This window comes from Echinops telfairi, unplaced genomic scaffold (assembly GCF_000313985.2).
Source record: "Echinops telfairi isolate 266 unplaced genomic scaffold, ASM31398v2 ScPeMD7_7475;HRSCAF=8513, whole genome shotgun sequence".
NCBI lineage: Eukaryota > Metazoa > Chordata > Mammalia > Afrosoricida > Tenrecidae > Echinops > Echinops telfairi.
Window position 1 is genome coordinate 11,425,293 of NW_022111379.1, and position 16,487 is coordinate 11,441,779.

At 49.4% G+C, this 16,487-nt stretch overlaps 1 protein-coding gene across 1 annotated transcript; it reads left to right on the forward strand.

Annotated features, from left to right (window-relative positions):
* The first annotated feature begins 745 nt into the window (after positions 1 to 745).
* On the forward strand, positions 746 to 14,428 carry TSPAN3 (tetraspanin 3). Its single transcript, XM_013007069.2, has 7 exons — positions 746 to 757; positions 3,621 to 3,812; positions 4,080 to 4,154; positions 6,207 to 6,308; positions 7,020 to 7,172; positions 7,432 to 7,515; positions 13,509 to 14,428. Exons 1-7 carry the CDS (start codon positions 746 to 748, stop codon positions 13,599 to 13,601), a joined length of 711 nt encoding a protein of 236 aa, XP_012862523.1. The 3' UTR covers positions 13,602 to 14,428.
* Positions 14,429 to 16,487: the final 2,059 nt, after the last annotated feature.

The window sequence follows — 16,487 nt, forward strand, 5'->3', positions numbered from 1 at the left end:
TCCCTTCATTCCGCAGCAGGGTGCTTATGAAGCAAGCAGTCTGAACTCTGAAGTCCTTTAAACAGACAGAGTTGCTACAAGTGCAGCATTGACACTTAATGATGACTAATGTGTTCCAGGTGTAATGGCCACCAGGCATTCAAAAAGTTGAATCGAGTTGCCAAATCATGTGTGAACATGAACTGAAGACTACACATCGGTCTAAGAGAAGCTGAGCCCAGACAAGTCAGACCCTTACACAGGAAGGGAAGATGATCTCAAGAAAAAGGAAGAGATGACATGTGCTCAGTAGATTTTGGCTTATACTACACTGTGCCGGTGGTGATTCAGAGCTGGAAGACAGATGGGCACAGTTTGTACCCTCAAGGCATATTGAGACATGTATAGCTATAATTGCAACCGATGTAATAAATGCTCTGTTGGAGCCGTGCAGAGGGTGATCTATGAGTGGACGAGGGCCGCCTGATTAAGCCTGCAGTAGTCAAGAACGACTTCCAGCGGGTGACATGGAAGCTGCAGGTTAGGGGTACCAGGAGTTCCCAGGTGAATGAAGAGAAGTGCCTTCCGGAGAGAACAGCTGCAGTGGGGAGTTGCGCAAGTGGGCGGTGTTTGAGGAAGGAACTGATGACATTGGAGGGGGAAACGAGGACCAACGTCAAGGCCTCATTCACTCCCATCCTGAGGGCGACTGGGAGCTAGTAAGGAAGTGTGCTTTGATCTGGTTGTGTTTATAACTAAAACCACCATGGTAACGATGGTAAGAGCATATGACTATTAAGGAACAAAGAGGAGCAGAAGTAAGATTTAGTACGAACAGCAATAAAGCCCAAATTATGCACTGAAGAGACCTTCGAGTGATGTTTTAGAAGTTGTTGGGGGAGTACACATGGAAGTAGGTCAGGGACTAGAGAAATTAGGGATCTGGTATACTTTTGCTGAAGTAGATGAGATGGGGACAACAGTTTGAAGCAGGCTGAGGGTGGGCTGTTTGTGGGACCCCCCAGATGTAGTGTGTAGGTCTTGAGAGAATAGCTGGGGTTGAGTGCTATAATGACCAGTGAAAGCTACAGCTAGTCCAGTCCCAGGAGATCCTAGAGAGAGAGTTAAAGAGAGAGGGGAGAGGGCCAAAGACCACCCTGAAAGCAGCTGTCCTTTCACACTGATGAACCAGAGTCCGAAGGAGAATGAGGAATTGAGAGCGAGAGGGGTTGGGCCCCCTTGAAACCAAGGCAAACCAAACCCAGTTCGCTGCCAGCGCCAGGGCGCCCCTGCAGGCTGGAGCAGAACTGTGCCAGAGGCTTCCTACGGTTCCTTTACAAGAGCAGAAAGCTCCTCTTTTCCCACAGAGCAGCCATGGTTGAACCGCCGACCCTGCCGCCAGCAGCCCAACACATAACCATTGTGCCACCAGAGCTCCTTGAGCCAAAGTTAGAGAGCTTAAAAAAAAATAGGTATTTTTAAATTGCCTGAGTATACTAGTCTACTTCTCATTTCTAAAAGTCATGTTATAAAGAAAAATCAAATTACATTCTCAACTTTTCATATGTGGAATCATTTCCTTCAATATTCTGTTGTCCCAGTATAAGAAAATACAGGTGCCCCAAATGCCCAAGTTTACTAGACCCTGAGAAATTAACCAAAGAAATGAGCCGAGTTTTCAGATCTAGAGGAGTAAATAATGCTTCCAGTATTGTCTGTTTTGAGGATTCATGATTTATGTATTAAATTGTGAAGATGGCGAAATAATTCTTTTTTGGCCTCAAAGTGCTCCAAATAGCTAATTAGACCAAATGATTGTATTTAAGCGAGTGGCGCTGGGCTGTTAGCACACAGCTGGCCCTGGGGTTGTAGAACTGACCGTGCCCGAGGAGAGTGTGTGTGCAACCCTGCAGCTGGGAAGCAGACTGGAGCACCAGCTGAAACGGGCAGATATGTGACGTGACAGTGCGTCCACTTCCCTCTCAGCGCTCTGAAGCCTTGTTCCTTAGTGTGCCCAGAGATCCAACGGTGCCCACAGCCACCTGGGAATGGATCGGAAACGCAGACTCTCACCCAGCCCAAATCCCTTCACTCAGTGTCGTTTCTCTTCAAGATCTCCAAGTGATTTCTCTTCCTATTAAAGTTTGAGATGCTTTCTAAAGACTAAGTGGACATAGGGTTCGTGGTGTTCTGTGGTGAGTGCACCTCCGTACTTGACCATGCCATCATCTTTAAGAGCCGGACTTTAGAGTGATCTTCAAGACTAGTGCCACTAGTTAGTGTTATACGAGGGGGCTTCTCGTTCATGAGAAAAGGCCCGTTATGCTTTTGTTCTGTTTTCTCTGTGAACTTTTTGAAGCCCCCTTATTTTCTCTCCCCACAAGGAGTAGCTGGAGGTTACAAGTGCAGGTTGTGCAGTCAGATTGCCTGGGTTCCAATGTAAATGAACTAACCTTCTAAGGTGCCAAAAAAAACCCAACAACAAACAAAACACCTGGGCCAGGTGAACCTCAGCCTCCACCTCTCTGAGACCAGAAGAACTAGATGGTGCCTGGTTCCCCCTGCTGACGGCTCTGGAAGGGATCACAATAGAGCAGTAATTCTCAACTTGTGGGTCGCGAGCCCATTGGGGGTCGAACAACCCTTTCACAGGGGTTGCCCGATTCATAACAGTAGCAAAATTACCGTGATGAAGTAGCAACGAAAATAACTTTATGGTTGGGGGTCACCACCACATGAAAGGGTCACGGCATGAGGAAGGGTGAGATCCACTGCGATAGAGGATCGTGGATAGAGCAGGGGAAAAATATGGACAGGAACTCAAAATCATCAAAAGGACCAGGATGACTGGTCTGGCAGAGACTAGTGGAACCCCCGGGAATGATGGCCCATAGTCACTCTTCAGACCTAGACTTGAACTCACCCCATGCTCAGCGTTCAGCCAGATAATACCGGTGTTAGGTGCCGTCACGGAGTGCCCAACTAGTAGAGGCCCGTGTACAAGAGAGTGAAACTCTGACGGGCCCTGCGCCTCCCTCACAACTGTCATGTTGGGGCCACTGTGTGAACCCTTCTCACTGAGGGGCTTCCTCTCTTTACGGACTTCTACTTTATGACGCTTTATGCCCTTTCCCAGGGATTGGCTCCTCCGGATAGAATGCCCAAAGTACATGGCACAGAGCCTCACCATCCTGGCTGTGCTTGGGAGAAGCATAGCATTCTGGCTTTACTCCTCCCAAGACAGACCGGTAGTGTGAACAGTAACATGAGTGAAAGCGTCCACCGGAGATCAAAAGCATAGCACTGCCCCAAGGATAAAGCTTAGACGCCCAGAAAGGTGAGGAAAGGACGGTGAATGGGCACGGTCAACACAGGAAGAGAGGGGGCTGTTTGAGCGTGAGAATCGCAGTCAATGTCGCGAAGCAAAATGTGGGGGTTGTTGAATTCCAAACCAGTTTGCTCTGTAACCTTTCACTCAAATCCCAATCAAAAGCTTTTTCAAAAGACAATGAACCATAGGAGACTCTTCAGCTTTTCGGGGTGGGGTGGGGGGAGTCTCATTAAATGATCCCCTACCAAGCAATAGTAGGAACATTGTCCTGGGCAAGGCTGAAGGACTTGTGGTCTCTTTTGCTCCCTAGGGCGCAGCGGGCATTCTGTGCTACGTGGGCGCCTACGTCTTCATCACGTACGATGATTATGACCACTTCTTTGAAGACGTGTACACGCTCATCCCTGCTGTGGTGATCATAGCTGTGGGCGCCCTGCTTTTCATCATTGGGCTCATTGGCTGCTGCGCCACCATCCGCGAAAGCCACTGCGGACTTGCCACGGTAAGTTAGCCTCCCCCCAACCCACCCCCACCCCGAGCGAGCGCCTGGGTTGCCCTAAGACACCACAGCGCCTGATTGTAGTCACTCGCTCCTATCGCACGCCTCTTGAGAAGCGCGTGCAACGCCATCACTCATCAGCTGTTACAGCGATCGGCGGAGTGCGCCCTTGTCTTCAAGGTGACATGGTCGTGGCTGGTCTGTGTTGTTTCTTCTCTCCTCTGCCCAAGAGAACGTGGTGAGCGCGTCTGCCTCTGTGCTTCCTTCCAGTTTGTCGCCATCCTGCTCTTGGTCTTCGTCACGGAGGTGGTCGTGGTGGTGCTGGGGTACGTGTACAGAGCCAAGGTAGGTTGTCTGATGCTCCCCGCGCAGCGGTCTAAGTTCGTCAAGCAAAGTAGAATAAGTCCACTTTCCCAGAGTAACTGGTGCACACGCACGCACACACACTCGCCTTATTGCAGCTCAGCTACTGCTTTAATATCCAAAGGAGCATTGTGGCTCAGTGGTTAGGTGCTTATCCCTGTTCGTCAGGGTTGACTAGACAAACAAATCCCGGGAGGCTCATGTGTGTCAGAGTGAACTTATGTCAAAGAACAATTGAACAGTAAGAAAATATCCCATCCCAGTCCAGATTAAGTCCATAAGTATGATACCATCCCATATATCAATACTAGTCCATAAATTCTTCAGACTCACGCAGCCATCCAATGATGCTGAATGCTGGCCAGTGGGTGAAAAGTCTTGTGGATCCAGTGGTGGTGGAAGCATCTTAGCGCTGGCGTGCGTCTCAAGCTGGCTCCTCAGCTCCAGGGCTGTGGCGCCATCAATGTAGCTCCATGTGGCTTGTCAACAGGAATGTCTCCCTAGATTTGTTTCTCTAGTCTACCCAGACTAACAGAGTCTGCTCACTGAAAGGTCAATGGTTCGAACCCACCAGCTGCTCCATAGGCAAATGACGTGGCAGTTTGCTTCCATACGGATTTACAGCCTTAGGAACCCTATGGAGCCGAGTTCTATAAGGTCACCGAGTCTGAATTGACTCAGTGGCATTGGGTTATGCGGGAGCACCAATTAAAATGGTGTGCTTATTAAGACTTGTAGTCTCATTTAGTATAGCAGTGTTCATTCTACTACGCCCGTCTGTTGACTATGGTTTTTAATTTTCATTATCACAACGAACTATAAATGAATAGTTAGTCATTTGCAAAGTTTATTCAGATTTCCTTAGCCCATAGTTTTACTGTCTGCAAGGTGGGAAATATAAATTTTCTCATTTCTGTTTTAGAAGAATTAAATCAAGGGTTTCATTTTCATTTGCCTCTTTGAGAGAGGGAGAGCAATGAGTTTAATTTGGGTTCTTACCTTCACCTCTTTCCTAAGAACAAGGCATCAGCCACACCCTTCTGATCATACACACACACACACACACACACACACACACACCACCCAGCCCCACCTTCCCCTCCTTTCTCTTTGCTTGCTTTTACTTCTTTCCCTTCCTGGTCCATTTAAAGCTGAACGGTCTGCTTTAAATTCACTAACTTGCATAAATATCTCATTAATTATTATCAATTAGTTAATAATCATCTAGAACCATGATAAAAGCTCAATAGACGCATTCTCATTTAATGTAAGTCAAAGGCATGACATAGCAACTTAATATGAAAGGTGCCAGGCAGCTCTGCCAAAAAGTGCAGTGACCTGGGTATCCATTTTATAGCAGCATCACATCACTGGGACAATTACTAAGTAAGTCTCCTGGCCTTTACAGGGTCAGGGAGAAGCCAGCCCGAGCAGTTCAATGAGACTTGCTGGTTGTTTTTACTACTTGGCAGCAAGGCGTTCTGAAGAGTCTATTTCTGCTTCCTCGTGAAGTACTTTGGACCGCAGCTTTTTATAGAGGGCCACTCCCGAGGACGGATGGCGGCCGCTGTTGTTGCAGGGCTTCATATTTGGCCAACTCTAACCTTGCATTTGCGAACTAGTAGTTACGCTGATGTTCAAGCTTGTTTTCGTTTTACCTCCAGCAGAACCTTGAAAAAGAGCGAGCCTTCTGAGAACACACCGAACACCTGAGGGAGACGGTCCATTTATAATTTAGGATGCTGACCACCAAAGTCAGCTTCTTTCTCCTCTAAAAGATACTGTTAGCCTAGCATCCTGCACACAACTTCCTCTTTGAGTGCTTCTCACTCAGGTCGGACATTATGTCTGATTTCTTACCTGTCAGTCGGCATCTACAGGGAGGCAGGAAAGAAGAAACCATTTGTCTTGCAAGAAGTTCACAGAGAACAGGCACCTCGAAAAGAGGCCCTTTTGAGCACTTTTGCTGGAGCTTTGACTAACGTTTCTTTGTACCAATATCTCTGAAGAACTAAAGGCCCCTTTGTGACTCAGGTGGAGAATGAAGTCGACCGCAGCATTCAGAAAGTGTACAAGACCTACAACGGAACCAATCCTGACGCTGCTAGCCGGGCTATCGATTACGTACAGAGACAGGTGAGCTCTCCCGAGCTGAATTTGCTGCTGAGGGCTAATCACTGTCCGGTCAACATTAACTTCAACCTATTATGGTGTAAATTAGCCATGTACCTTCACAGCTGAGGTTAACCTCTTGGTGTGTCTTCATGGTTTTCTCTGACCTTCACCCTAGAAAGCTTCCCATGCCCCACCCCCCACCTGTCCCCGTCCCCCCCCAACCCAGTCACCACCCAGTCCCATATTTCCCAAGATGGACAAGATCTCTCCCTGGGTCTGACAAATGCAATACTGGTCCAGGAGGTGCTGCAAAAGCCGACACCTACATGGAGTCCATATTGAATTGCACGTGGGCACGGACTTCCCATCACCGCAGACACAGGACCCTGGGCCACACCGTGCTAGCACCAAGGAGCCCTGCGTGGCACAGCAGGTTACATGTTGGGCTGCTAACAACAGGTCTGCAGCCGATTCACGGCCGAGGTTTTCAGCTCCCATCAGAACTTGCAGCCCACAGGGGTAGTTCTGCTCCAGCCTGTGGGCTCCTATGAGTCCGAATGCACTTGATGGCAGTGGTGTGGACCTGCAGTAGCCCCACCCAGACTTGGCCGCTACTTTGTTGTTGTTGAGAATCCGGAGAGTTGCTTTTTCAAGCCCTCAGTGCCCAGAACCCTCAAGTTCATCCCTGGTATATGTTTTGAGAGGTCATCTTCTCATCTCTGCCTCCTTCAGCTGCGCTGTTGCGGAATTCACAACTACTCAGACTGGGAAAACACAGACTGGTTCAAAGAAACCAAAAACCAGAGCGTCCCTCTCAGCTGCTGCAGGGAGACGGCCCCCAGCTGTAACGGCAGCCTGGCCCACCCCTCCGACCTCTACGCCGAGGTGAGTTGGGTCTAGCCCCGGCATCCATCCTGCCGTTCTCCAGGTCTCATCTCCTCCGCCCGGAGCTGCTTTCCCACCTCACCTGCCCCAGTGTCGTGTGGTGTCATGAGCTCTCTCTCCGTGCCCTGTCGTCTGCCTGAATGCCATGTCTCACTGGGGCTCCACTGGGGTCATCGTGCTTCTCTCTCGGTAGCAGCAGTGAGGAGTGATTTGCACTTTTCCAAACAACTTCTAAAGCAGATGGCTCTGTGTGTTTCAGGGGTGTGAGGCACTGGTTGTGAAGAAGCTACAAGAAATCATGATGCACGTCATCTGGGCCGCGCTGGCCTTCGCAGCTATTCAGGTAGGTGCGGCTGGCCACGGAGTGACCTCGGGCAGCTGGTTCTCGCTCTCAGCCTCAGATGCAGATCAATAACTTAGAAGTGCTGGAGGGCCTACCCACCAGTTTCCAGCATTTTCCACTTTAAATAATTGACTAACCTGAGTTGTCAGACTCCTCCAACAGAGCCAGTACAAGATACTGCCTGGACTTCAGGAACTAGGAATGTGGATGGCTGTGTTGGATGGGAAATGATCTTTCCTAAGGGAGGGTGAATGGGGGATAAAGCTGTGTTTGGAAGTAAGGTGGGATGGGAGCTGATGAGGTGAGAAGTGACTAATTGCAGAGTGATCCAAAGAAACCAGGCATCTGGGATGGGGAGGAGGGGCTGGCCTCTGCCTTATTTCCTTGCCTTGATTACAGAGGACCCTCTTCAAAGTGCACGCACTCTTGTCATCATGGGTTCTGGGGAGGGATGCCAATAGAACTGAACAGCTTTCTAAATAAGAGGACGGCCTCATTTCAGTTGGTAAATGGAAAGCTGTATGTCAGTCTTCCAGTTCTTCTGGTCCTTTCCTCAAGGGTTTTACATATCCGGAGACATAAATCAAGTACTAGAACTACAACAGTATATTAGTTTCTGAGACTACAGGGGGCGATTGTATTGCCGGATAGTAAAGGCCTTCCAATATAACTGCGTTTCTGCCCTCTCCGGTGCTAAGACTCCCTCACCTCATGTGGCACCTCTGGAAGCGTGCTGAGCCGTTTTTCTAACTATGAGGAAGTGGTGTAGTGTAGTGTTGTTACATGTTGGGCTGTTAACCTCAGGTCAGCAGTTCAAATCCACCAGCTCCGCTTCAGGAGAAACACAAGGCTCATAAAGATCTACAGCCACAGCCACCCACAGGGGCAGTTCCACTCCACCCTATGGGGAGCTGTGAGTCCGAATTGACCCTGTGGCGATGAGGCTGGTTTTTGAGTTTGACCAGTGAAGACCGTCAACCCTAATCACTTCTTACTAAATCCGCTCACGTCCTCCTTACCTCCCAAACATAAGTTTTATCCCTCTCCACCTGAAGACAAGAAAAATAACCATTTCCATCCAGTATGTTTTAACCACAGGGAGCCCTGGGGGGCAGTGGGTTCTGTTCGTTCTGCTCTTCCCTGTAGAGTTGCTCTGAGCGGGGACTCGAGGGCAGTGAGTTTAATTTGTTTGGACAATGACCCATGTGCCTGGTGGTTCCTCGAAACTGACGGTCTGTGGGATGGATTCTTTTAGCGGAGTCTTAACTACCCACAGTAGCACCTGCGTGAAAGTGTTTGTAAGCCCTCCTGGTGAGATTGAATCCTCAGAGCGGTTCTATCAGTTGTTCTTGAAATGGGCTTCAGGCCTAGAGGACCGATTTTAAGAAAACACCTTTTTAAAAATTATTAGAGCAAGTGAATCTGAGTACTTGTTTAAATGTATTGCCTGACCTTAGTGTACAGGATGTATTTCAACAGAAGGTAGTGTATTTCAAGGGAAGTGTCTTTTTAAATGGCCAAAGAGTGACGGTATACTTTGCTGTTGTTCAAACGGTGCTGACATGGTTCATTAAAGAGCTTCCCTGTGTGTTTGCTAAGCATTTATCTTGTGGCTCAGCCTGGCAAGGATTTGGCCATCAGTGGGGATGTATTTTTATATTTTGATAGTCTATGCAAACAGATTAATTTAGCTAAAAGTAATGAGACGCGAGGGTGGTCCCTTTTCCCAAGGGAACTCCTGCCTGTGTTCTTAGTGGCTGTCCATGTGAGGCTAGAGCTGCAGCCATGAGCACGCCGCAGAAGAGCCGCACAGAGTCTGTGCTCACGCCATACGCAGCGTGTGTGCAGGAGACTGGTGACAGCGATCACAATGGCCATGCCCCTCATCCAGTTAAGCTTGTTAACAGCCAGATGTTTCCTTATTAAATATTTTTCAGTGGGGGTTAATAAATATTTGATAATGCCTCTTAATTTAAGTATGCCTGCCAGATGGGTGTTACAGTTAAATGGCCCTGGCTTCGGTGATAGCCGAGAAGGATTGGCTATTTCTACTTCAGCAAGGCCGAGTCAGGGAGCGCGGAGCGCGGCAGAACTTTTCACGGATCCCAAACCTGGCGGTTATGAAAATTAAGTGTTGGTTTTAAGACGGGGCGGGGGGAGCAGAATATCCACATTTGAAATAAAGAGCGTTTTTCTATTTTTTAAGAGCATCTCTCAGTGTTCTAAACTGCTGGTGTAGGGAGATGTAAGGCAGTGCCCTCGGTGGAAAAAAGGCAGAAATATCTCAAAGCCCAGTGGGCGTTTGCCCTGTTCAACCAGGCTGATGGGGAAAGCTGGAGCTGCAGGCCCCCTGCAGCTTCTCCAGGCCCTGCCCCCTGTGTTCTGTGGCTACAGCAGTGAGGGGAGCAAGCAGAATAGGGCCTCGGGCCGGCAAACATATGATGCAAACCCAGGACTCGAACCCGGATTCCTTTGGTGTTCGATTTACCCCTGTACTCAGAGATCTAAAATAAGGCTCTCCGACACCTTCATTCTGGTAGGAAACCCGGCAGTTTAGTTAGTGGGCGCTTCAGTAGGATAAAACCTACCGTGTCATGCATCACAGCCTCCTGAACACTTTCCTTCAGGCCCGAGAGCCGGGAAACTTGAAGGGTTACATATAATCAGAGACCGTTTTAGATGCTGCCAAAGATCGAGAGGCCGCTTCTGTTAGCACTGTGAGCTTCAGAACGGTGCCAACCCAGGCTCACCCTTACTTTCAAGCAGCTTGTGGTGCTGTGAAGCCATAATGGTGAATGTAAGAAGGAATCCTCTCATCGGCTTAAATTCGCAATACGAGGCTCTAGTTTGGGTGGAGCTGGAGGGCCAGATCGGACCTCCCACCTGTTTTGTGTTAGCCAAACTCATCGGTTTGTGAGGTGCTTCAGGATGTTTTGGGGGAAATTCCATTTTCTCTGGATTCCATTTTTCCTCAAAGTTTTTGAAGCTCACATGTATTGTCTGGGGCAGCTAGTGCTTGTGTTACAGGCAGGGCTTAGTAGCTGCAACAGAGACTAAATGTGTCTCTTGCCTCCTCAAGCCTCGAGTATTTTCTCTGTGGCCCTTTAAGAAAACGCTTGCTGTAATCTAGCTAAATGCTTTAGGGTTTCGGTAGGTGGGAAATGATCCAGAAAGAAAAGGCTGGACAATGCTAGTGGATTGTTCTTGTGGGATTCAGGGATGGAGACAGTGGAGTCTTTGTTTTAATCCCACCCTCATCTGGGGAGCACATGAAGACAGCGCACTGCCTCTGTGAGCAGGGTAGCCGGGTCTCAGCTTTGCAAATGAGGACTTAGCATTTTTGTATATAAAGGGTCTGGTCATAAAAAAAAAAACAAGTAAAAATCCAGGCATTTATCTGGCAAGTTCTTAAACTTGCAGGGTGGGACTAGGGTCTCTTCGGGCAGAAGCAACTTGGAAAGACAGGAATTGACCATCTTTAGATCTAGTCACCTGAAGCTGGCCCGTCCTCGTGATGGAATGGTCCTCGAGCCAGCTTTCACAGAGAACTGCTTCCCAAGACAAGGTGCTCTTCTCCTGGCCTACACACCCAGGGGAAAGAAGCCGAAACTGCCGCCTGACTGCTCCGCCCCAGGGGGTCGCTGTGAGTTAGTATTGGCTCAGTGGCAGGGAGCCGCCTCCTCCAATTTGTCAAATGGGTTAACATGCAGAAGCGAACATCACTTCAGATCGGGCTCTCAGATAGGAACGAAGACCCAGCGGCTTGACTCTTAACACTTACAATTTAAAAAGCCTGAGTAACTCTTCCTTAAAAACATCAACCAGAAAATGGGAAACAAATTCAGGTTTTATTAGTGTATTTTTATTTGTAGGAAAACTGAAGCTGTTTACTCCTGTAAAATGTACACTCTCAGAAACCGCACAGGGGATCACTGAGTTGGAATTGACTTGAGGGGGGTGGGTGTTACTTGGAATCTCCTTTAATGAATACAGTTAGTCTTGCAAGTGGGTGACTGCCCTCTGAATGTATAATGAATACAGTTAGTCTTGGAAGGCGGTGACTGCCCTCTGAATGTGGGTGCCAAGCCCACTCCCAGCAAACAGGTCGGGCTGTGAGATGGAGGAGGAGTCAGAGTCTTATGAATGAATTTCCATAGAGATTTCCAAATATTTCTCACATCCAATTGCCTTGCATACGGATACGTACTCCAAGCCCACACCATCACTTTCACAGTTCATTATACATTTTCACCGTGGACACTTTAATCCTTGGTAGCCAGTTTGGGTTTTTTTTTAAATTTCCAGTTGTCTCTGTATTTGGTTGTCATTTTTGTATTGGCCCAAGCCCTGTTCCTGGGCTCTGCGTAGATTGGTCATGGTGCCTTGAAGATTATAGGAGAAACTTCTATTGCAAGAGATACTATTGAACCTAATTGTTTGTGTAATATTTCCAAGTCTATTACTAGAAAATGTCAACCACCAGGGAAATTCACTGTTGCAAAGTGCTGGAAATGGGCTTGTCACACTTAGAGTGAAGTCTGAACCTATCAGCTGTTGTGTGGAACTTAATGTTCTTAAGCAGACTCATTTCCAGGCGCGAGTAGGGTTTTATCCAGCTTATTTGTTTTTAGATCAACATAAGTTGACTTAATTGAAATTTAAAAAATCAGGGAAAGCCTGATTCAGACCCCATTTAGAGAATGCTGAGAAAGGAATGTGAGGACGTGGGGATGGAGCGATTTTTCCCCTAGCAAATCAGTAATGTGTCAATTTAACGTTGCCCGTGTTTCTTGCTCAATTTAACGTTGCCCGAGAACATAATTGAGCTTGGTTTTCTAGCTGTTTTAAGAATGTCTTGGTGTACAACAAACAGAAATGTATTTCTCTAGGAATTAGATACCAAACATGTCTGACTTGACAAGCCATCACGTAAACTGTCAACAGCGCCCACTTTTGTAAAGGCCTCCAAAGTATGTCTCAATGCCAACAGCACGAAATGAAGCGTGTGCCCCAGAGTTGGGCAGCGCATGGGCTCAGTGAGGACGGGATCGGAACTCGGCCGTTTGTGCCCGTGGGAGCCCCGCCGGGGCCTGCTTGGTCTCTGTCCGTGTCACTCCCCAGTGTCACCTCCCATCGACTCTGCGAGTCCGCTTCTGGATCCGGCGCCCTCGGCAGAGATTAGATTGACCCAGTAGACAAAGGGGCGCTCTGGCTTTGCAATTGAAATCACAGGCCTCTCGCCTTGGATGAAAAGTTAGAACAACAAATGAGCTTACTCGCGTCGAGCCCGTTGGTTACTGTTTATATTTTGTGAGACACCAAATCAGATCTGCTCAACCTCTGTTCCCCTTAACACAATGTAATCCTCTTGCTTATCAAAAATAGCACAGCCTGGCCTTATCTGCCACCATAAGAAGAGCAGCCCTCGTTAGAGTAAACTGGAGCAGGGAGAAAGGCCTTCACCAGGTACCACACAAGGGGCACCCCGGAAGCCGACCCAGAGCTCAAACAGTGCAGTAACGGAAGGGATGGAAGCCGCCACGCTCATCTCTCTGGTCAGGGTTGGTTTCCACCCCAGGGCCGCTGGCCCCTCACGTACTGACCCCCGAAAGCCAGGCCCACCTTGGTGAGGGCCGTGAGCGTTCCTCAGTACTCACTAGACCTTCTGTGTCCAGGTATGGGAGCTGTGCAGCACGTTGGTCTAAATTTGAACTAAACGCAGATCAAGAGGTGCCCTCTCAGCGTCCCAGCCGCGTTTCAGCTGCACTCGCTGCTATTGAGCCTGTCCCGGCTCCTGCCAGCATTGCAGGGGTGAGGCTGGGGCGCTGATGCTTGGTGTTGATGCCATTCCTAGCAATAAGACCGCCACCACTGAAGTCGTCCCCAGGGGTCCCGTCTGTGGGGGTGTTGCTGCTGGTTTGATGACTTGAGGTCAGTGAACGTGGCGGCCTGTAGAGGGTTCTCAGCCTGCCTCCCGCTGTTTCCTCCCGCAGCTGCTGGGCATGCTGTGCGCCTGCATCGTGCTGTGCAGAAGGAGTAGAGACCCCGCGTACGAGCTCCTCATCACCGGTGGGACCTATGCTTAGCAGCCCCCTCGGCCCTTCCGACGGGAAGGCGAATGGCACCGGGCCGCCGCCGCCACTGCTGCTGCCTCCCGAGCTGTCTGACTGAGAGCACGCGAGCACTGGTGTTGGACAGAGCAGCTGGGCTATCCAGTGACCTCCCGTCCTGCCCTGCCCTCTCCTCCCCCTCCCGGTCCTGGGTTCTGGCCCCTTCACCTGTCCCTGCATTTTTGAGTCTGGTGGTAAATGTCCTCGTTTCTGAATCATCTGCGAGTTGTGTGGTGTGGTAGAGTTAAAGGCAGACACGACCTGCTTTTGTTACCTCTGAGCATTAGTGGGACTGATTCTGAAGTCCCACTGCCCCCCCTCAGTCTTCACAATGTAGAATTCTTGGCCAAAGGTTTGGGAGGGAGTGGGGAAAGAGCCACTTGTGTGGTTGAAGTGACCACCTGGTGGTGCCCCTCATCAGTGGGTTTCCTTTTAAAAACCATGTGCTGTAGTCCAGTCCACTGAGATAGCAATTGTACGGAATGGCTAAGATCGACTTTAAAATCATATGGTATATATCTTGACTCATCTTCAAAATCAGAGACTGATCTTTAAAACTAGTGGTTTTTAATCAAAGCTGACTTTATAGGAGGAGTATAATGTATGCACTACTGTTTTAAAACTGTGTGTGAGTGTGTGTGAGAGAGAGAGAATATGTGTGTATGTTTAGATTGAGCCCATTCATCATAAGTCTTACAGCCGTTTGGAAATAATGTACCCATGTAGACTTGCAAATTAGTATGTAGATGTGTTCTCAGTTGTAAATAGAAAAATCTAATTCAATAAACTCTATCACCCCTCGACATGCAGTTTTTAATTATTTGGGGGATTCTTGAATTCCAGAGCAGTAGTAGACTGTTTGAAAATGTTGGTGCTTACGCCTAGTTCCTCATGATTTGCTTGTGTTTTAATGATATCTGTTGCCAAGTTCTAACGGCCCTGCTGTTCAAGAAACCATGGGTGCTTTTCAGCCCGTGTCCCCACAGTTAGGAGCACCCGCTGCGGTAGCTGGCTCCAGGCCACCGCGGTGTGCTCTGCTGCTGTTTGTTTCAAAGGGGCCTGCAGGCAGTCAGTGTGAGTATTGAGACACGGAGAGAAACGGGTCATTTCCATACAGTGCAGGGATTTATAGTGATGGAAGCAGGGGCCCTTGGGAGCTGCATGTGACTCTTTCCCCAGCTTCCTGGAGGAGATGCCTGAGCCTGGAGGCTGCAGAGACTTGTAGGGGTGGGAAGTGGGATGCAGGGTGCCGGGAGCTACAAAGAGCTCATTGTGCCTGGAACTGAAAATACAGGGCGGGAAGAAGACATCAAAATGGCAAAGCTGTGTCCCCTGGTGCCCTCCTCTACCAGTCACCCGAAGAGGGCAGACCGGACCAGTAGGAAGGCCCAGTGCCATCAGAGGGTTGGCCTGTGGTGGGTCTGTGACTGCCCCGCAGGGACACGACTGCACCCTGGTTAAGGTGTATGCAGGAGGGTTCAGGGCATGGATAGGGCTCTACTGGTGGGGGCGGGGAGGGAGGCAGACTTGGACTGTTTGAACTAATGAGAGCATCACAGCTGATTGGGTGGTGGACAGGGAGGGGTCTAGGATGAACCCCAGGTTTCTAGCTGCTCAACAGGGGAGATGGGGTTCATGGAGACCAACTGCTGACATGAGTGAGGCGAACATCAGGACCGGCTCCCTGGGCCCGCTGAACTGCAGAGGTCTGAGCATCTTGTAAGTCCTGAACATGGCGGAGACGTGGGAAAGGCGAGGAGGAAAGGGGACTCCCGGTCCAAAAGCTGGTGGTACTGATGGCATCCGTCAGAGAGCCTGTTGCCGCTCAACCCGCCCACCTCGTGCCTGCCACCCAGTGGGCAAGTGTGTGCTGCCACTGAGCAGTCGGAGGGGGCCTGGCCAGGCGGAGGCAGGAGGGTGACCGCATCACCATTGACATGTGACTTGCTCACCGGAGGCCAGAGAACCTCTGCAGCCATACTGAGTGCTGCTGGGGAGGGACAACCGAAGAAAAGTCACCCTGCAGCCCCACCCAGAGCCTGCGTTCTCCGGCCAGTGAGCAAGAACTGGAGCAGGGGTTCTCAGCCTTCCTCATGCCGTGACCTTTTCAGACAGCTCCTCATGTGGGGGTGACCCCCAACCATACCATTATTTCCATTGCCACTTCGTCACTGTAATTTGGCTACTGTTATGAATGGTCATGTAGATACCTGATAAGCAGGGTGTATTTTCATTGTTATAAACTGAACATAATGAAAGCATAGTGATTAATCACAAAAACAGTATGTCATTATATATTGTGAAATACTTATTTTTAATGACAAGTAAATGAAATTTTGTCTTGAAGCATGGTGTAGCATGGGTAACAGTCTTCATGCCCAGTACTCATATGTGGGCGGACCCACCTGAAGACAAGAGGAGCGGTGTCTCGGTTCCTAAGGCCATGGGAAATATGTGTTTTCCGATGGTCTTAGGCGACCCCCGTGAGAGGGTCATTTGAGGGATCGAGACCCACAGGTTGAGAACCGCTGCTCTAACCCAACCACTGAACTAGAGTCTGCGAAGTCCCAGCCTCACTGGGACTAGGCAGGCCGGCCGGCCGGCCAAGGAAGGGAGTGTTTGGAGCTCGGAGGCAATAAACTAAGAGCCAGCACACCTGGTCAGAGCAAGTCCCACTTTCTCCATGGCGAAGTTACTGCTTCCCCTGCAATCTCTGGAGGGACATCCAGCCAGCCAGCCATTCCTACATGTGTACAGCCAGCCAGCCTCCTCTATCCCTACCGCCTACCAGCCAGTTCTGACGACACTGGCTGGGTTCCATTTCTAAGGTCATTGTAACAGTGGTTTACAATCGAGCGCTTC

Coding starts and splice junctions, on each gene's coding strand:
- TSPAN3 (XM_013007069.2), top strand. Junction 4,155..6,206: donor GGTACGTGTACAGAGCCAAG/GTAGGTTGTCTG, acceptor TTTGTGACTCAG/GTGGAGAATGAAGTCGACCG. Junction 6,309..7,019: donor TCGATTACGTACAGAGACAG/GTGAGCTCTCCC, acceptor TGCCTCCTTCAG/CTGCGCTGTTGCGGAATTCA.